General features: G+C 42.7%; 2 protein-coding genes across 2 annotated transcripts; both read right to left on the bottom strand.

Moving 5' to 3' along the window:
• Window positions 1–1,278: 1,278 nt before the first annotated feature.
• On the bottom strand, window positions 1,279–5,219 carry LOC115690148 (biotin carboxyl carrier protein of acetyl-CoA carboxylase, chloroplastic). The gene is made up of 7 exons (XM_030616406.2): window positions 5,025–5,219; window positions 2,843–2,896; window positions 2,583–2,749; window positions 2,183–2,486; window positions 1,991–2,062; window positions 1,715–1,780; window positions 1,279–1,621 (listed from the first exon to the last, which is right to left on the bottom strand). Exons 1-7 carry the CDS (start codon window positions 5,202–5,204, stop codon window positions 1,598–1,600), a joined length of 867 nt encoding a protein of 288 aa, XP_030472266.2. The 5' UTR covers window positions 5,205–5,219; the 3' UTR covers window positions 1,279–1,597.
• A 2,769-nt stretch (window positions 5,220–7,988) lies between these two features.
• Window positions 7,989–9,786, bottom strand: LOC115690150 (thioredoxin F1, chloroplastic-like). The gene is made up of 3 exons (XM_030616407.2): window positions 9,436–9,786; window positions 8,496–8,595; window positions 7,989–8,398 (listed from the first exon to the last, which is right to left on the bottom strand). The coding sequence occupies exons 1-3, from the start codon at window positions 9,723–9,725 to the stop codon at window positions 8,264–8,266; spliced, it is 525 nt and encodes a 174-aa protein (XP_030472267.2). The 5' UTR covers window positions 9,726–9,786; the 3' UTR covers window positions 7,989–8,263.
• Window positions 9,787–15,831: the final 6,045 nt, after the last annotated feature.

Below are 15,831 nucleotides of genomic sequence, written 5' to 3'. Positions count from 1 at the left end.
AGGATATGGCTTGAGTTTGTCGAGAATTCAATGAATTTGTCGCAATGGTTGAATTCAAATCTTGCTGGTAAAGGGAGATTGAATTTTCATCATAATTGGAACATAATTTTTGGAGTAGATGTATGGCTTTTTTGGCAATGGAGAAATAAGTCACTTTTCTAGGACAACTTTGTTTTCCCTTCAAATCCGGTACAAGTAATTTGGTCATACACAAAAGAAAATAGTAAAGCTTTGTCTAAAATTCGCTCGACGTTAAGTGGATCATAAATTTTTCTGATTTTGGTCAGATGGGATCATCCATCTTCCGGGTGGATTAAACTAAATACTAATAGGGCCTCCAAAGGCAACCCAAGACTTGCTAGTGCATGGGGTTTTATTTAGAAATGAATAGGAATATTTTCAACGACACAAACAGAACATCAAGCTCTGTGGTTGGGAATCAACTTCACAAAACAACTTGATTCTCATAAGATCATCATTAAGATTAACTCTAAAGTCATCATTAATCACTAATCTTAATAGGCCAGAACTTATGCTTGATAATGCTAGTCTTACTTGAGTTAAATATATCATAAGACTAATGTGCTCTCACTTTGAGAAAATCGCTTTGCTGATTAGCTTGCTAATCTTGAAATCGATAAGTGCTTGGATACTAGTTTCTTTTTATTACCTCACTTCATGTTTTATTAGGTGATAAAATAAGCATAATAGATTAACTACATTAAATTTTTGTATTCGGCTTTAGCCTGTTTTCATATAAAAAAATATCAAAGTCACTCTAAACAAAATTTAACATCCTAAGAAGAAAAATCCAATCCAGTGAAAGATTAAATGGCAAAGTAGATTTAGATGCACATCACTAGATACAAAGAAGACTTTCAACCCAAGCATGTTTGGCCAATCACACGGTTACCCAGTCGGCTCATTGGTAACCGGACAAGAAATATATGCATAGATGGTAGGCAAACAAGGGCGCGGCAACGTCGCAAAGTCAGGACGAGCCGACCACATCCCACCTATTGTCGTCATTCCCATTTTCAACCAGCTCTCGGCGTGAAACCAGGGACTGGGATCAAACTCACCCTCGTATCACTGGATTGGCACACGTAGCTTCTTTAGCGACGTCGGCACCAAAGCCAAACACAGGCAGTCATGCTAACCCTAAACGACGCCCGGTAACCATCTGCTAACCATAACATATACCCAGTAACCAGTTGTCAATATGCAAGTTTCCCCGTCTGCGGACAAGTCTCTACAACCCGAGCAACATAACATATCTAATCCAAGCACATAGGTTACTTTATTCACTAAGTTGACAGATTATGGAACCAACCATTATTGTCCACATAACATTGCTCTGCTTGTACATAATAGAATTGATGCAAAAAAGCCAAAAGTTTATTCGGGTATATCATCCCAGCAACGCAGCATTGAAAGGAATTACGAGCAAACCATCTTTACTTCTCTACCTATCAACTCAACTTTCAAAATATACCAACTCAAATCAATCAATGCCGCATGTCACCATAGTACCGAGAAAATTACTCTTCTTCAACGTCCTACTGAGTCGTGCTTTCGCCTCCTCAAGATCAAAGGTTTACGGTTGGATGACAAAAAGCGGCTGCAAAGACACCGAAAATCGTCAGGTTAGTATGTGCAAGAATAACATGATAACCAGTAGTTGAACGTCTGTCAATCAGCAGATCGAACTCACCGTGTCAACGCTGACTGGTTTGCAATCTTCTGCAAGAACATCGACTATAGTTCCCGATTGATCGGCCTTCAAGATACATAAGAACAATGATTTATTGCAAAGTTAGAAGTGAATTCTCTTTACAATTAGCTATTTGTAGAATGACCACAAGCCCATAAGAGGGACCAGGAGCCCTTTCTAATGCGAGCAGATGTATCTAGTGGGGCGGATCATGACAATAGACCATAGCTGAACCGTAAATAATGATTGCACATTATAAACTAAACGACCACTTACTTCAATTTCATTCATCAACTTCATGGCCTCAATAATGCATACAACCTGTCCTTTCTGTACTTTGTCTCCTTTCTGAAAGAAAAGTCAAATCATTTGACCCAGTAGAAAAGGAATCCGGGCATAAATGGGAAAGGTATTTAAGTCACTTTAGTGTCAGCCGTTTCAGTAGAGCCACAGTAAGAGATAACAAACCTTTACAAATGGGGGTTCGCCCGGTCCTGGACTTCGATAGAATGTTCCTGCCATGGGACATTTAAGAGGTGGAAGCGATGATTCAGCCGGCTTGCTAGCCGATGGAGGTGGTGGCCTGGGAGCGGTGGGTGCAACTGGAGCAGGTGCAACTGGGGCAGGTGGGCCTATAACGGGAGAGGGCGCATGGATCATCATAGACGGAGCAGGAGCTGGCGGTTGAGGCAAGGCCTCTTTCTTGCGAATAATTAGCTCGCAGTCAAGCTGCTTTAGCTGCAGCTCCACGATATCTCTAGAATCAACAAGCCTGCAGATATGAATGGAACAGATGTAATTCACAATTTGCGACAAGGGAGCCCTGGAAAAGACGAGGTAGAAAACTATAAACGAAAGGTTCACGTACTTGACTAGATTTGAAACTTGAGAGATAAATTCTGAGATTGACTCTTTGGTAGCCACACTTGCAGAAGAGGGATCAACAGGTGGCTGAGCATCCTTTGTTTCTGAGGCTGGTACTGCAGGTTTTGATGGAGGTGTAGTAGCAGCATTTGAGGATCCATCAGCAGCAACCTTTAAGGTAACAGATGACCCCAGAAGAATGTCCATGAAGGAGCGAAAATTTGAACATAGTTCCTCTAAAAAGAACCATTGGAAGTACATTACCTCTTTTGATTGCGCCTTTACCACTGCTGAGCTCCTCGAGGTATGATGCAACCCCTGCCATAGAAACATCAACTTTAGACCACCACCATACCTCACAAGTATGTGTTCTTCAGTGTGAATAGGTACATGGAAAGAGAGAAGGAATGACATACAAATATGAGAGAGAGAGAGAGAGAGAGAGAGAGAGAGAGAGAGAGAGAGAGAATCTCACATTGAATCTCTAGACACTAACCAGAGTATATCATTAGTATTTTCTTTTTGGTTATTCGACTATCTCTTTATTAACATTGCAGTACCAAGAAAAATGTCATACAATGCCAGTCTCCTTTGACTACCAAACAAGTGGCAACTTTTAGGTAGCAGTCAGCTAAAGATTCTATCCTTAAAACCAGTGAAATACATGGACAAGAAATTCTGCCATGTGCAAGTGCAAAGTTAAACTCAAGCTTCTTTACGGTATTCATCTTGACAAACCCTAGGAGACACAATTCAGAATGTCCCCCTTTACCTAAAGGCCAATACCATGAAACAGAGCTCCTGCTGCAGAAGAAAAGATATGTGCAGAAATAAATGGATTGACTATGCCCCTTGTCGCTTAACTTTTGCAGGTGGTGCCCTATTTTTTCACTCTATTGCAAATAGACCCTGAAAATAGTTTGGTCAAGACAGCTACTGCTTTTCTCCCATTTTAACATATACAACCCCAACCCACAACTACCAATACCGCATCTATTCTCTCAGATCTAGTAGCTCGTAACCAGATTTTAGAGGATTTAGTTGCCAACTGCAAATTAGAGCATGTCATTGATTTACTACTGACCTCGCATGGTTGGTTTGGAGTCGTAGAATGGTCAAACTAAGGAGGGTACGAGCTAACTGCTAATTCAAAGGATGGGAGTCACATTGCAACTTCCCTAACAATTGAGGAGATCAATTTGCAATGAATCCTAAAAGTACCATTTCCGACGCAATCTAAGAACAAGACCATTTTCACTATCCAATCCATTCCCTCCAGCCACCCTTCTGATCTGTGGATTACAAATATGGAAATCACCCACATTATGTCTCGTTAATTTTGCATGTGGGTGATACCTCTAACTTGTAACCCGCCAATCATCAAGGTGGTTGGAATAGTAACCACAATGGTAGAAAATACAACCCATCCATACGTTATTCTATTATTCTGAAAGTACAGATTAATAAAGTACTGGAACTGATGGGAACAAATAAAACCACAACCACCGTGACTTGTGAGGAAATGTGAGTCGCCACATGTGCAGTGAAAGGTGCTCAATCAAGAATTCATTTCCAGCTCACTTCTCCAATAAAGAATTCTTTGAAAATTCTTTGGAACTCAATGAGTTCAACCTTTCTCAAAAGTACAATTACCAGCTTTCTAATAGTATCAAACCCCAAATTTATTCACTGCAGCACCAAAATCTCGTGCAGCATAAAGGGTTCAGCATAGAATCTATCAAAAGTCAATCCAGCAAAAATTTGTGGCAACACATGAACTTGGAATAATCGATTAATAGATTTACCAAGTAAAAACTTACTCGAGAGCTAAAAAACAAGGGTTGGACAATCGACTCTGCTTTACAGCACAAAAATTCGAGGAGGGCAATGAGTGTCCCAGAGGAGTTATCACTGCATTGTATCAGACAAAACTGCACATTCAGCAGCTATAAAAGCTGGACCATTTGAGGATAAGCCGTGAAAAAAAAAGGATCATGTTGCCTTGGACTTTTGCAACTCCATAAGAGGAAACAACGGTCCTTCTTCACCTAGAATTAAGCTCCGACAACTAACCAGGAGGCACAGTTTTCACTCTCAAAAGAGCCTACCACCCTTCCCATCATTTTCTTCGGCATTGCATTGCGATTGCGATCCATGCCCGACAAGCAAGAACTGGAGCAAATCAGGCCAGTGACTTGAAAACCAACGTTCCGACTACCAATTCGCAGGCAACAAAGCAAGGAATCACAAACGCACAGAGAGGATCACCAGCTCATAATTCATGCAAAATTTTGCCCCCGCGACCCCTCCAACAACAACATGCGCGCAACCAAGAACTCCCCCTCCGACTCTCCAGAAACGACCCAACAGCAGCAGACACTCCCCCCCGCCGGCAAGAACAAAGGCAAAGCAGCGACGGGAGATCAACCAAAGAACTGGGACATACCCGGGCCAAGAACCGGAGCTTGGGCTTGTTAGGGGAGAGGCGGAAGGAGAGAGCGCGTGGACCGTCGGGAGGGCAGCCGCGAGGAGGAGGAAGGGAAGGAGAGCGGGGCAGGCGGGAGGCGGAGGCCTTGGCGGCGAGGGTGGTGGAAGCGGCGGCGGCGGTGGAGAGAGACGACGCCATTGATGCCTGATGGGTCTCCCCCGAGGGAGAGGAAAGGCGGCTCCTTTCGGCGCGAATCGCGAGGAGGGAGGGGGATGGAATGGTGGGTTCGGCTCAGAAAACTTTCAGTCTGTACAAGAGGAAGAGGAGAGGGAGAAGAGGGGGAGTGATTCGGGGAGTCCGTCTGCGGGAGGGAGTGGGTAGAGAAGCGACGGCGGGTGGCGATGAAACCGAAGTAGTGGGGGTGGTGGTCCTGCGTGCGTGTGCGTTTGTTGTTTAGGAAAATGACATAAATAATTCATGAACTTTGATCTAACGTGTAATTTGATTCATAAATTTTTAATTTATTTAATATAATTTCTGAACTTTAGCCTAAAGTTTAATTTGATCTATGAACTTTTAATCTGTTCAATGTGGTCCATTTACTTTTGGTAAATGTTCAATTTAGTCCCTAAACTATATGAAAATGTTCAATGTAGAACTTTAGGTTAAAGTTCAAGGACTATATTGAATAAATTAAAAATTCAGGAATCAAATTATATATTGAGCCAAAGTTAAGGGACTGTTTGTGTCATCATTCTTGTTGTTTCGATTGTTGTTTTTCGCTGGATCGTTTGTCATGTGCTAAGCACTGTCCATCCAACACTATAGTTTCCTTTATGCGAAAGTGACACTTACCATACAACCGTTTTTTGCATTTATTTTCGGTCCCCAAGTTGGGTATGGTTATGGTATGCCAAAAATGAAAAATAAGAAATGTTCTAGGGTCCCGATGCGTATGAATTGCAACACCATGGATTAACTCACTAAGATATTGTCCGCTTTGGCTCGAGTGCTCTCACCTGAGCACGTGTAACTTTGGAGTTTCAAAACTAAATATTGCCATATGTGCTTTCGTGAGTTGATTACAATTTTCACACACACACACACACATATGTATCTAAGAATCGCTCCCCCATGTTCAGTGCACAGTTCGATTTATTACTGCCTCATTCGCCATTCGATAATCCTGCCAAAAGTCGCTCCTTGTCCAAACCCTCTAGCCCCGACGACCACTTTCTGCCTTCGTCGAACTGGGAATCGAAATTTTTCTATTGGGTTTGTACAAACCCAAGTTCACATAATCAGAGATAGAGTGTCTCGACGGGTCAATCGACTCCACTAAAAGTTTTATTTTCATGTCATAAACCTATAATTTTCTAGATGCATTGTTCACTTGACCCCCCTTTTTTTGGGACTTTGACTCTCAGTTTGCACAAAAAATTAACCAAGTCATTGGCACGACATCGATTTGAGTACGTGACTTGGGATCAAGTAAGGTGGCTATTCACGGGATGTTGATTAGAGGCATCGTGGTCATACTTATTGATGATTGTGATCATTTATCAATATACGATAGCGACTGACTGGCGATTGTCATGATAGAGTTGACCAAATGCTATTAAAATAAAGACACCGAGCGAAAGGCATCGATTGACAGCTAGATGATAAGTAAGATGAAACTAGTTGTTTTTGCGAGCAAAGTTGGTGAGAGATTTAAGCATAATAGTATTCGGATTTGAAACTGCTTACGGATAAGACTGTGGAGCACAACAGATCATGAAGAAGAATTTGAAGGAGTAACGACTTGGATTGAGAGTCAAGATGGTGACGAATGAACGTGAAAGTCGTGGCGACATGAAGAAATGGAGCGGAAAGCCTTAGAGGCCTGAAGACATGTTTGAAACTGCTGAAGAACTTTTTATAAGCAGTTACATTGTACAACTATAAATTCTAATTCTTGGCAATATAGAAGCCCCGCAAACATACAAAAATTTTTATCTTTCAATTCCTTGTATCATTGTTGAAGTTTCCAAATATCCCGTCATTGATTACATTCCGGCATGTTATCCTAGTTGTGGCTCTCAGATTTTCGTCGTTGATTAAATTATGGCAAAGTGTTGTGTACTTCAACGTTAATTGAAGTTCGTTGAAGTATATTTATCGATTTCCTTGTGCTCTAGTGATTTATCATGTCCGGAATCACCACATAATCTATCTCCTCTTAATAAAAATCGAAGAACAACTTTGAGTGAAAGGTATTTCGTTGTCAAGACAAATTCCGGCGAAACACACCCGAAATTATAAAGACTTAAAAAATTAAAGAAGTGTCATCAAAAGATAGGATATTTTTTTTAAAAATGGATTGAAATAAAAAGATTTTTAATATCTGGGCAATATTGTGATTATGAAAACTTATGAATAGTACTGTAAACTAATTTCACTTTGTTGTGGAAAGTTAAGGGGCTACATTAAACACATTGAAAGTTTAGAAACTAGATTGAACATTTATGAATAGTTTAAGAACCACATTGAACGAATTAAAAATTCAATAATGACAATGCACGTGAGGCTAGAGTTTGGGGACTATTGATGCCCTTTTTCCTTTTTTTGTTTGGTCAAAACCACTTTTCCTTTTAATTAACCGAGAACAATAGTGATTAGAGGCCCTCTTGACTAGAGAAAGAAGACATGCAAGCTAGTTTGTATCAAATGATCTTAACCCATTCACTATTCTAACACTTTGATCTCCCTTAACATCATTCAGTATGATGCAATTGCACACTAATTTATGTACTGAGCTTGGAAGAAATGGTAGGGTTCTTGTCTTGGAACGTGTTGTCGAGAAGATAAAGAAGAATTGCCATTAAAGTGTATTCCACAAAGGGCACATTGAAATCTTAGGGTGAAAAGAAGTAGCTACACAGGTCCACCCATTAGAAGAAGATCTGGGGATTGTTTGTAACTGTGAGCCAGAAGACATCATTGGCAATTCAGTTCTGTAAGCTTCTTGAATTTCTAGCAAATGTCGAGTTTTGCATACATACATCAGGTAGACAACGATGTCGTGCGTTACCGCAATTGAAAGATAGGTAGTCTTGCGACTTCGGCGTTCGATGCTGCGTGTAAAATCACTTGGCTCATTTCATCTACGGCTCAAAATGTGAAGTGATTGATACAAATAGATACATGTAAGTACAACAGTTATTTGGGTTGTGAAGTTGGCCGTGGTATGTGAGAATTTCTCCGGCAGAGTGGATTCAGCTCGATCTGCCAGTCTCAATCTCTAGAACCAAATCGTCGAACTTAGCTCCGGTGACTTCCTTTATGATCTTGTTGTCCCTGAGGATCTTGAAAGTGGGAACCACTCTGATACCGAGCTCCTTCGCCAGAGGCTGCCGACGATGTTTCGAGAATCATGAGAGTGGGAAAGAGAGAAATTTGGAACGAACCATCCAACAAAACCATCCTGCAAGTGAAAGTGATAGTTACCTTGTTGTCTTGGTTGCAGTCCAGCTTTAGAAAGATAACATCAGAGTACTTCTCAGATAGTTTTTGGAATTTTGGAGCCATCAACTTGCAAGGTCCACACCTGCCAAACGTAAGGAAAGCTCGATGAACACCAAGATAATCCACACTTCTAATAATCGAAAGAAAGAAAACCAGATCTCCCCAATATGATCCTAGAAGCCACGCCTAGGATGCAAAATTTCCAGGAAAACTCGGCCGCCCCGAAAATTTTCATGTGATATCGATGCAAATCAAGCGAGACACATTGCGGGAAACTCCCAGGGGAACACGACACGCCGAGGCCATTTGCCAGAAGCTTTGGAGTGCCGGGTGCGGGTTCTACTGCTGCTCAGGTGACTAGCAGCTCGAGATATACAGAGCCTCGACGGCAAATTTGCCGTTAGAAACATCGGCCTACTTCCGCAACCGATATACCATATAACCCTTTTACTGTGTCGGCGGAACATGACGACGACAAGCCGTGTGGGGTGAAAATCTCGTGTACGGTTCTGTACAGCGGCAGTATCGGCCAGATGGTAATGAACAACCAAGATACTATTAGAGCAGAGTTTTTCTCTGAACTCCCCAAGAGTTGCTTCTGTTCGGTAGTTCTATCCAAATTTGGCAATCAAGCGAGGTCATGCATTCCAGCAAGTTCATACATTCAACAGTCATGGAAGATCGGCTACGCCCACGAGTGCCGAACAAGCAAGGCCGTCCTGGGTTTCCCCAATGATCAACGCAGATTTCCCCACTTCCCCACTAACAAAAACGGATGAATTCCCACAGCTTCTCCTAGTCTCGGCCATGGATCACGATTCACGTGAACAGCACAGCACATCGAGATCGAGAAAAGCATAATCCAACTCACGAAGAAGATGAACTACGGGAGAGACAGAGAGAGAGAGACACAGAGCGTTACCACTGGGTGTACATGTCGAGGACGACGGTCTTGGCGCCGGCGGACCTCACGACGGGCCAGAAGCTGTCCTTGTCGACCTCCGTGACCTGCCCGATCGCCGGGACAGCCGTCTCCACACCGCACCTCACCGCACCGATCCCGCTCCTCCGTGTCCGACCGACGACCATCTTCGCGCTCTTCAACGACGGCGAAGAAGAGAGGGAGGAACAAGAGGAGGAAGCGATCGAGATACTACCAGCACCGCCAGAGCGGAGCGAGGACGGGTTAGAGAGAGAAAGTTGCAGCGCCATTGGAGCTGATCGGAGAGAGCAGAACAGCAAGACGACGACGACGACGAGAAGAGGGGGTGAAACGAAGGTTTCGGGTGGAGAGTTCAAAGGGCCGCGGGCGATTATATATATACGACGAGGACCGTTGTCGTTTTGAAAGGGCTGGAATGACGGAAACGCCCTTCGTCTTGTGGACGCGGCACGAGGATGGTGGGGGGTAATTCGGGGATATCCGGGAGGGGGCAACGAGAGGTGTTGAGGGAGCTCGTGGAAAAATCGGTGTTGCGAGAGATTTTGATCGGGGGGTGGTGGATAAGAAGGGTGGGGACCGACCATCGCCGGAAAGCGACTCGGGTGGACTCGGTCATTTGTCGTGCCCCCTGGAGCACGCGATACGACCGATCGATCGTGTGAATACCGTGACTCCATGAGCCGAATTCAATTCAATTACCACCTAATGGCACTCGTGGTAACTAATAAAAAGTCATCTACTTATTGTACGGATATCAATTTGGTTCTAAATTTTTCAATTTTGTAAATTGAATCCCGGACCTTTCACGATTTGCTAATATAGTTATTCCGACCAACTTTTGGTCAGAAATTGATGATGTGGATACTGACTATCTTATGTGGCACAGTCGGTACTGGTCAATTTTTGCAATTTTTTTTATAACCTTTTGAATTTCTTTCATAATTTTTTTATACCTTCTTCTTTTCTTTTCTCTTTTTTTTTTCCTACAAATTTCGGTGAGAGTTGGCGGCTCTTGCCTAACATAGTAGGAAAAACGAAAAGAAAAAAAAATAAAAATGTAAAGAACAGTTATAAAAATAATGCAAAAATTGTCCACAACAGTGTTAGCCGTGCCATGTCGGACGGTCAGGGTCCACGTCAGCGATTGCGAGCCAAAATGAGCCAGAAGGACAACATTACTGGTAAATCATCAAAAGGTTTAAGACTCAATTGGCAAAATCGAAGGGTTTAGAACTAAATTGGTATCCGTACAATAAGATTTACGACTTGGTGATTCTACATCATCTCACAGTCCGGCATCTTTCGGGGTGCATAGATGGAGGACACATTGTCTCTCGTGCAAATTTTCGTTTCTTTGTTGATTTTTGAATAGGAAAGTATATGGCCGAAAAAGTAAGTGAATTAAAATGTAGGTACTCAAGAGTTAAAGATCAGAGCAATGTAAATGGCACGGGAAATGTGTCAGAAAGATATTTGCAGGAGAGTTACATATGAACATATATGAACAATTATGGATTTTGAATCCATAAATAATTTCCTTAGCGCTATTTATGGTCATCGAAAAGCAATTACACTATCTGAGATTCTAGTCCTGAGATTATTCACAAAAAATTACGATTGTCAAAGTGGTAAGCGCGATCATCGGGCAATCGCGTTTGAGTTGATCAACTGTCTTTGTCTTTGTCACCGAGTATTAGCAGACCTCTATTTGTTCACTAACGACACTATCTCACAACTTAGCCCAAAATCTGAGATTGTCCGATATCGATGACTTCGTCGATCAATTTCCCTTCAAGTTGTCAGTTGGTGAAGGGTCTCTTCGCCAATCTCTGCATCAAATGTTGTTAATGAATCTACGGCGAGTTATCGATTTCTTCGACCCTCGACGAGTTCGTAACTTATCGATTGTTCCGTTCATTAGTGACTTCTGCTTTGGCCCAGCTTTTCCATATCGGTTAGGCTCGCCACTTGCCGATACCAATCGAGAGTTGAGAACAAAATGCCACTTGACAAGGTTTACTCCATCTCAACAATAAATCGTTCTAATCCTCAAGGCAGCGTTTGGTCGTCCGGATTTCTAAACAGGATAGGACTGGATAGGATAGGATAAGAAATCCTGGGATTTCTTCATATCATGTCCACTGTTTGGTGGACTACGGATTTAAAGTCGGATAGGATAATTTTTATTTTTATTTTTTGCTATTCATGGGTCCGGAGGAGTCAATGAAGGAAAAAAAGCCGAGAAATTTTTTTGGTGAAAGCGCACAAGGTGTGGGGATGAAGATGACGGCAAGTGGAGCGTAGGATTTCTGGAAAAATAGGCATTAGAAATCCTATCCGGGTCTATCCCACCCCCCACCCCCGATTTTTTTATCCGGGCTATATCCGGTCTATATCTGACCTTATCCTATCTTGGACCACCACCAAATACAGGATAGTATAAAACATATCCTATCCTGACTTTTATCCGGTCGACCAAACGCAGCCCAAGGGAACCCGAGAGAGATCTATGTTGATAATCGTTCTAATCCTCAAGCGCTCGGTCACGAGAGCTTTTCCTGACCATCTGGATTGGGCTTTCCTTAAGGAAGGCCCAAAATGGTATTCCGAAAGCTGGGCCTTTGGCGTCTATTTACGAGCCCCCATTTTTCATTTGCGCGAAGCTTATGCTAAGATGCGTGCGTGCCATTTTGCCTCCTTGCAAATTTCAGGTCAGCATACATTGAAGCTGAACGGGAATTTTAGGGTGCGCATGACAACCATTCTGTGTCCGGGAACTATTTCTGAACATAAATGATTTTTTTTTATTCTGTGCCCAGAAACAATTTTTGTGCATTTGAAGGCGTTTGGTAAACTGTCCAAAATTTCTATTCCCGGAATAGAAAAGAACAGAAATGTGTTTGGTAACTACACATAAATTTCTTTTTATTAATAATATTTTGAATTGTTTAATTTTTTTTTTCTACCAGGCCAATGGCGGTCATGCGATCGCCGCCGCGACCGGCCACAACAACCCAAGAAGAGCAACACAAAAAGAAGAAAAGAAAAAAAAGAAAAAGAAGAAAAAAAACTGATTCTCAAAATTGTGTCGAGAAATAAGAAGCAACTTTTTTTTACTTCTTGTTTCTCTTCCAAAACTGTTTCTCGACACAAATATTTGCAAAAATGTGTCCGGGAACAAAAAGTTTACCAAACGCATTTCTGTTCCCAAACTATTTCTGGGAACAAAAGAACAGAAATTTTCGCTGCTTGGCACGTTACCAAACGGGCCCTTAGTCTTTACTAGAAACGTTCATTTCCATCAATTGGGCGAGCTTGCCTCGCAGAATTTCCCCCCACAGAGATGTTACCGACACTGTCAAACGTTCGTCGGGTCGACTTTTGCGCACCGGACTCCGTCACCTCGTCGGTCTCGTCGAGGCTTGAAATGGGATTGACGAACTCGATTCGAAGCTTTTACTAGAAAATCAATCTGCAGCGTAACAAACGGGTCGGGGCGCCTGGATTTTGAGCTCGAATTGTCCCTTCGATGCTTATGAAACGAAGGAAACTTGGAGGAAAAAGGATAGGATGCGGGACTCAAAGATAAAGGGAGAAATTCTTTCCTTGGAGAGAGAGCAAGAGAGAGCGTACCAAAATGCTCATATTACTATTCATATGTAGCAGTTGGTGGATGGTCGGGTTATGTTGGACGGATTGTAGTAAGTGGTGGAAGTCCGTGACAAATGCATTCGTACCGTTCCGGGGGCCAATGTATGTTCCACATTTTAGATAATGGCAGAACCATCGCGTGCTCGGATGACATGATATTAAAGCGGTGTCTGGTCACGATCGGATTGTCCGGTTGTGAAATGTCACGTCGAATGAAACTATCTAGACCACCCGTAAGTGCCATTAGTACTCGGCTACTCGCTAGTGTCGACATGACACGTGTCGGGGGGTCAATTGGCCAGTTAAAATCACCTTCATCACTTGCCTACCGCTCTCCCTCCAGCTAGGTTTAAATGCCGGGGTTCGCATTGCGTAAGGAGGCGGCGCTGCATGGATTGGAAAACTAGATCAGAAGCATAGGACTCGACGGATATCTTAGGAAGGAGCTAGGTTTGGTCGGGGTATGCTTTCCGTTTCCGAAAATCTCGTAGGGAGAACGAAGAAAAAGTTCCCTCTTACCCCGCGGACAGCGCCGACATCGGGGCTCAAAATGGGAATCATGAACTCGGACGAAGCTTCGCCGGAAAAATCAACCCGTGCCGCAACAAATGGGTCGGGATGTCCGGGCTTCGTGCCCCGACAAGCCCGTAACACCGGAAATGAGGGAAATTTACCGGAATCCCAAAAAAGAGTAGAAGGTCGGGCAAAGCGATCCATTGCTAAAGTTGGTGGTCTTTCGCAACTTCTTATTCTCTTCCTTTTCTTTTCCCAAATGTCAACTCATCACACTCCCAAAATGAAAAAAAAAAATTAACCAAATTATATATATTCTATTAAGTAATTTAATTTCCCGTTACATATTCTATGTGATTGAGATCGGGCAAAACGTCAGGAACAATCTAGCTTACATCTGAAATCCGTGAAAAATGAATAATTTGAAAATACTTTCCTAGAAATGATCGCTCGTATTGCTCGATCGAAATATTTAATCAATGAAAAATGTTTAGTTTATAGACAACGATTTATGTTTAAAATATCTTCGTTCATTCATCTTTAGAGGCGATACGGACGATTATTTTTAGCAAAAATAATTTTCAAATCGTTCTTGTGTCGCGAAATCAAGATTGCTTTATCGCTTCGCAATTTCTTTTAGTTGATGACATGTCCATTCAATCTGCCTGTGATTGCACACGTGCGTGTGGAATGAGGGATTGATGTCGGGACTTAAGTTAATTGGCGTGATTGATGTTCCCCAACCTGCTGCGGCCCTAGTACCATAAAACTCGGCATTCAAGTTCACCATAATAAATCACTTGTTAAACAATCAAATAAGGACGATTAGACAAGAACATGTACGCTTTTCTAAGGTGATAGGGTCCCGCTATGAAATCGACGGTGGAGTAAATTCCGCCCATAATCGTCGCGCTTTATTGGGTTTTTTGTAAACGGGGTGCTGAATTTCGATTTAAATCCCCGAAAAAAAACAATTAAATTTCCGTTTCCGTTGCATTTTAAAGTGCCTCAACCAGAAGCTGAATGGTTTTCGGATCGAGCGCCGATGCGATGGCCATGTGGGCGGTGGTCGTGGCGTGAGGAGAAGAGTTGGCTACTTGACCGTCGCGTCAGCGAGTTTTCGACAATTTTGCTGAATTCCGTTCAAGGAATGTGAGCCGTGAAGAAATGAAAAATTTGATCTAAGTGCGATAGTTTAATTGCAGAATTCATTTAACGGATACATCAAAAACCTTAAACTATGCCCACCGTGACACCTGTACTCTAAACCTTTTTATTGTGTCCCCAAAAGTCCGAAACTATCCTAGCTATGACACTAATACCCGAAGCTTTTATCTTTTGCGTCACCAAGGTGTGACAAATCGGTACAAGTATGGGCTATTGATGACACAGAAAAAAAAAAAAATCGGGCAGTGATGTCACAACAAGCAATCTAAGTGATTTTCTATCAAAGACAAAAGGGTATTTTATTCCAACCTGTATATAGTTCAGAATTTCGGTGAGGAATAATTACACAAACGGTCCATGAAATTTGGCCCCACGTGCAATATTATCCCCGAACTTTTATTTTGTTCAAATATGATCTATGGACTTTTAATACATGTAGACTAAACTGAACACGTATCAAGAGTTCAGAAACCACATTGAACCAAATAAAAGTTCAGAGGACGACATTACATATCGGGGCCAAAGTTCAACGAACACATTGGACAAATCAAAAGTTCAGGGACTGACCACGTTGCATATCGAGCCAGAGTTCGACGGCTACTCGGGGTCATTTTTTCCCGGAGGAAAAATTCGGGGCATTGATGTCGCGCGGCGAACATAAATTCACGATCTCTTTCGTGGTGGGTTTCCTCCCCCTTTCATTTGGGCAAATGAAAGGCTAAGGAAGGAAGGAAGGAAGGAAGGAAGGAAAATGCATTCCATATTACTTTGGAGAGCGAGAAGGAGGAGGAGGAGGAGAGAGAGAGAGGGAGCTGGAAACGGGGGGACGTCAAAAGCGAGAATAGAAACGTGAGAGCATCGAAAAAGCCAACGCCACAGAGACAGGGAGACAGAGAGACAGAGAAGGCACGATGAACACGAAGGAGAAGAGAGAACGAGGCGGACGCTGTCTCTCCCCCTATAAATACGGCGGATACCCAGTTGCGTACGGTCCCGTCCTCGTGTCCCTAACCCGCCCCCCTCTTCCCTTCGCCAACTCATTCT

This window comes from Syzygium oleosum, unplaced genomic scaffold, assembly GCF_021117445.2.
Source record: "Syzygium oleosum isolate NSW1041296 unplaced genomic scaffold, Sole_v2.1 Sole_v2.30, whole genome shotgun sequence".
In the NCBI taxonomy this organism is placed as follows: domain Eukaryota; kingdom Viridiplantae; phylum Streptophyta; class Magnoliopsida; order Myrtales; family Myrtaceae; genus Syzygium; species Syzygium oleosum.
This window is presented reverse-complemented; position numbering and strand designations above follow the sequence as displayed.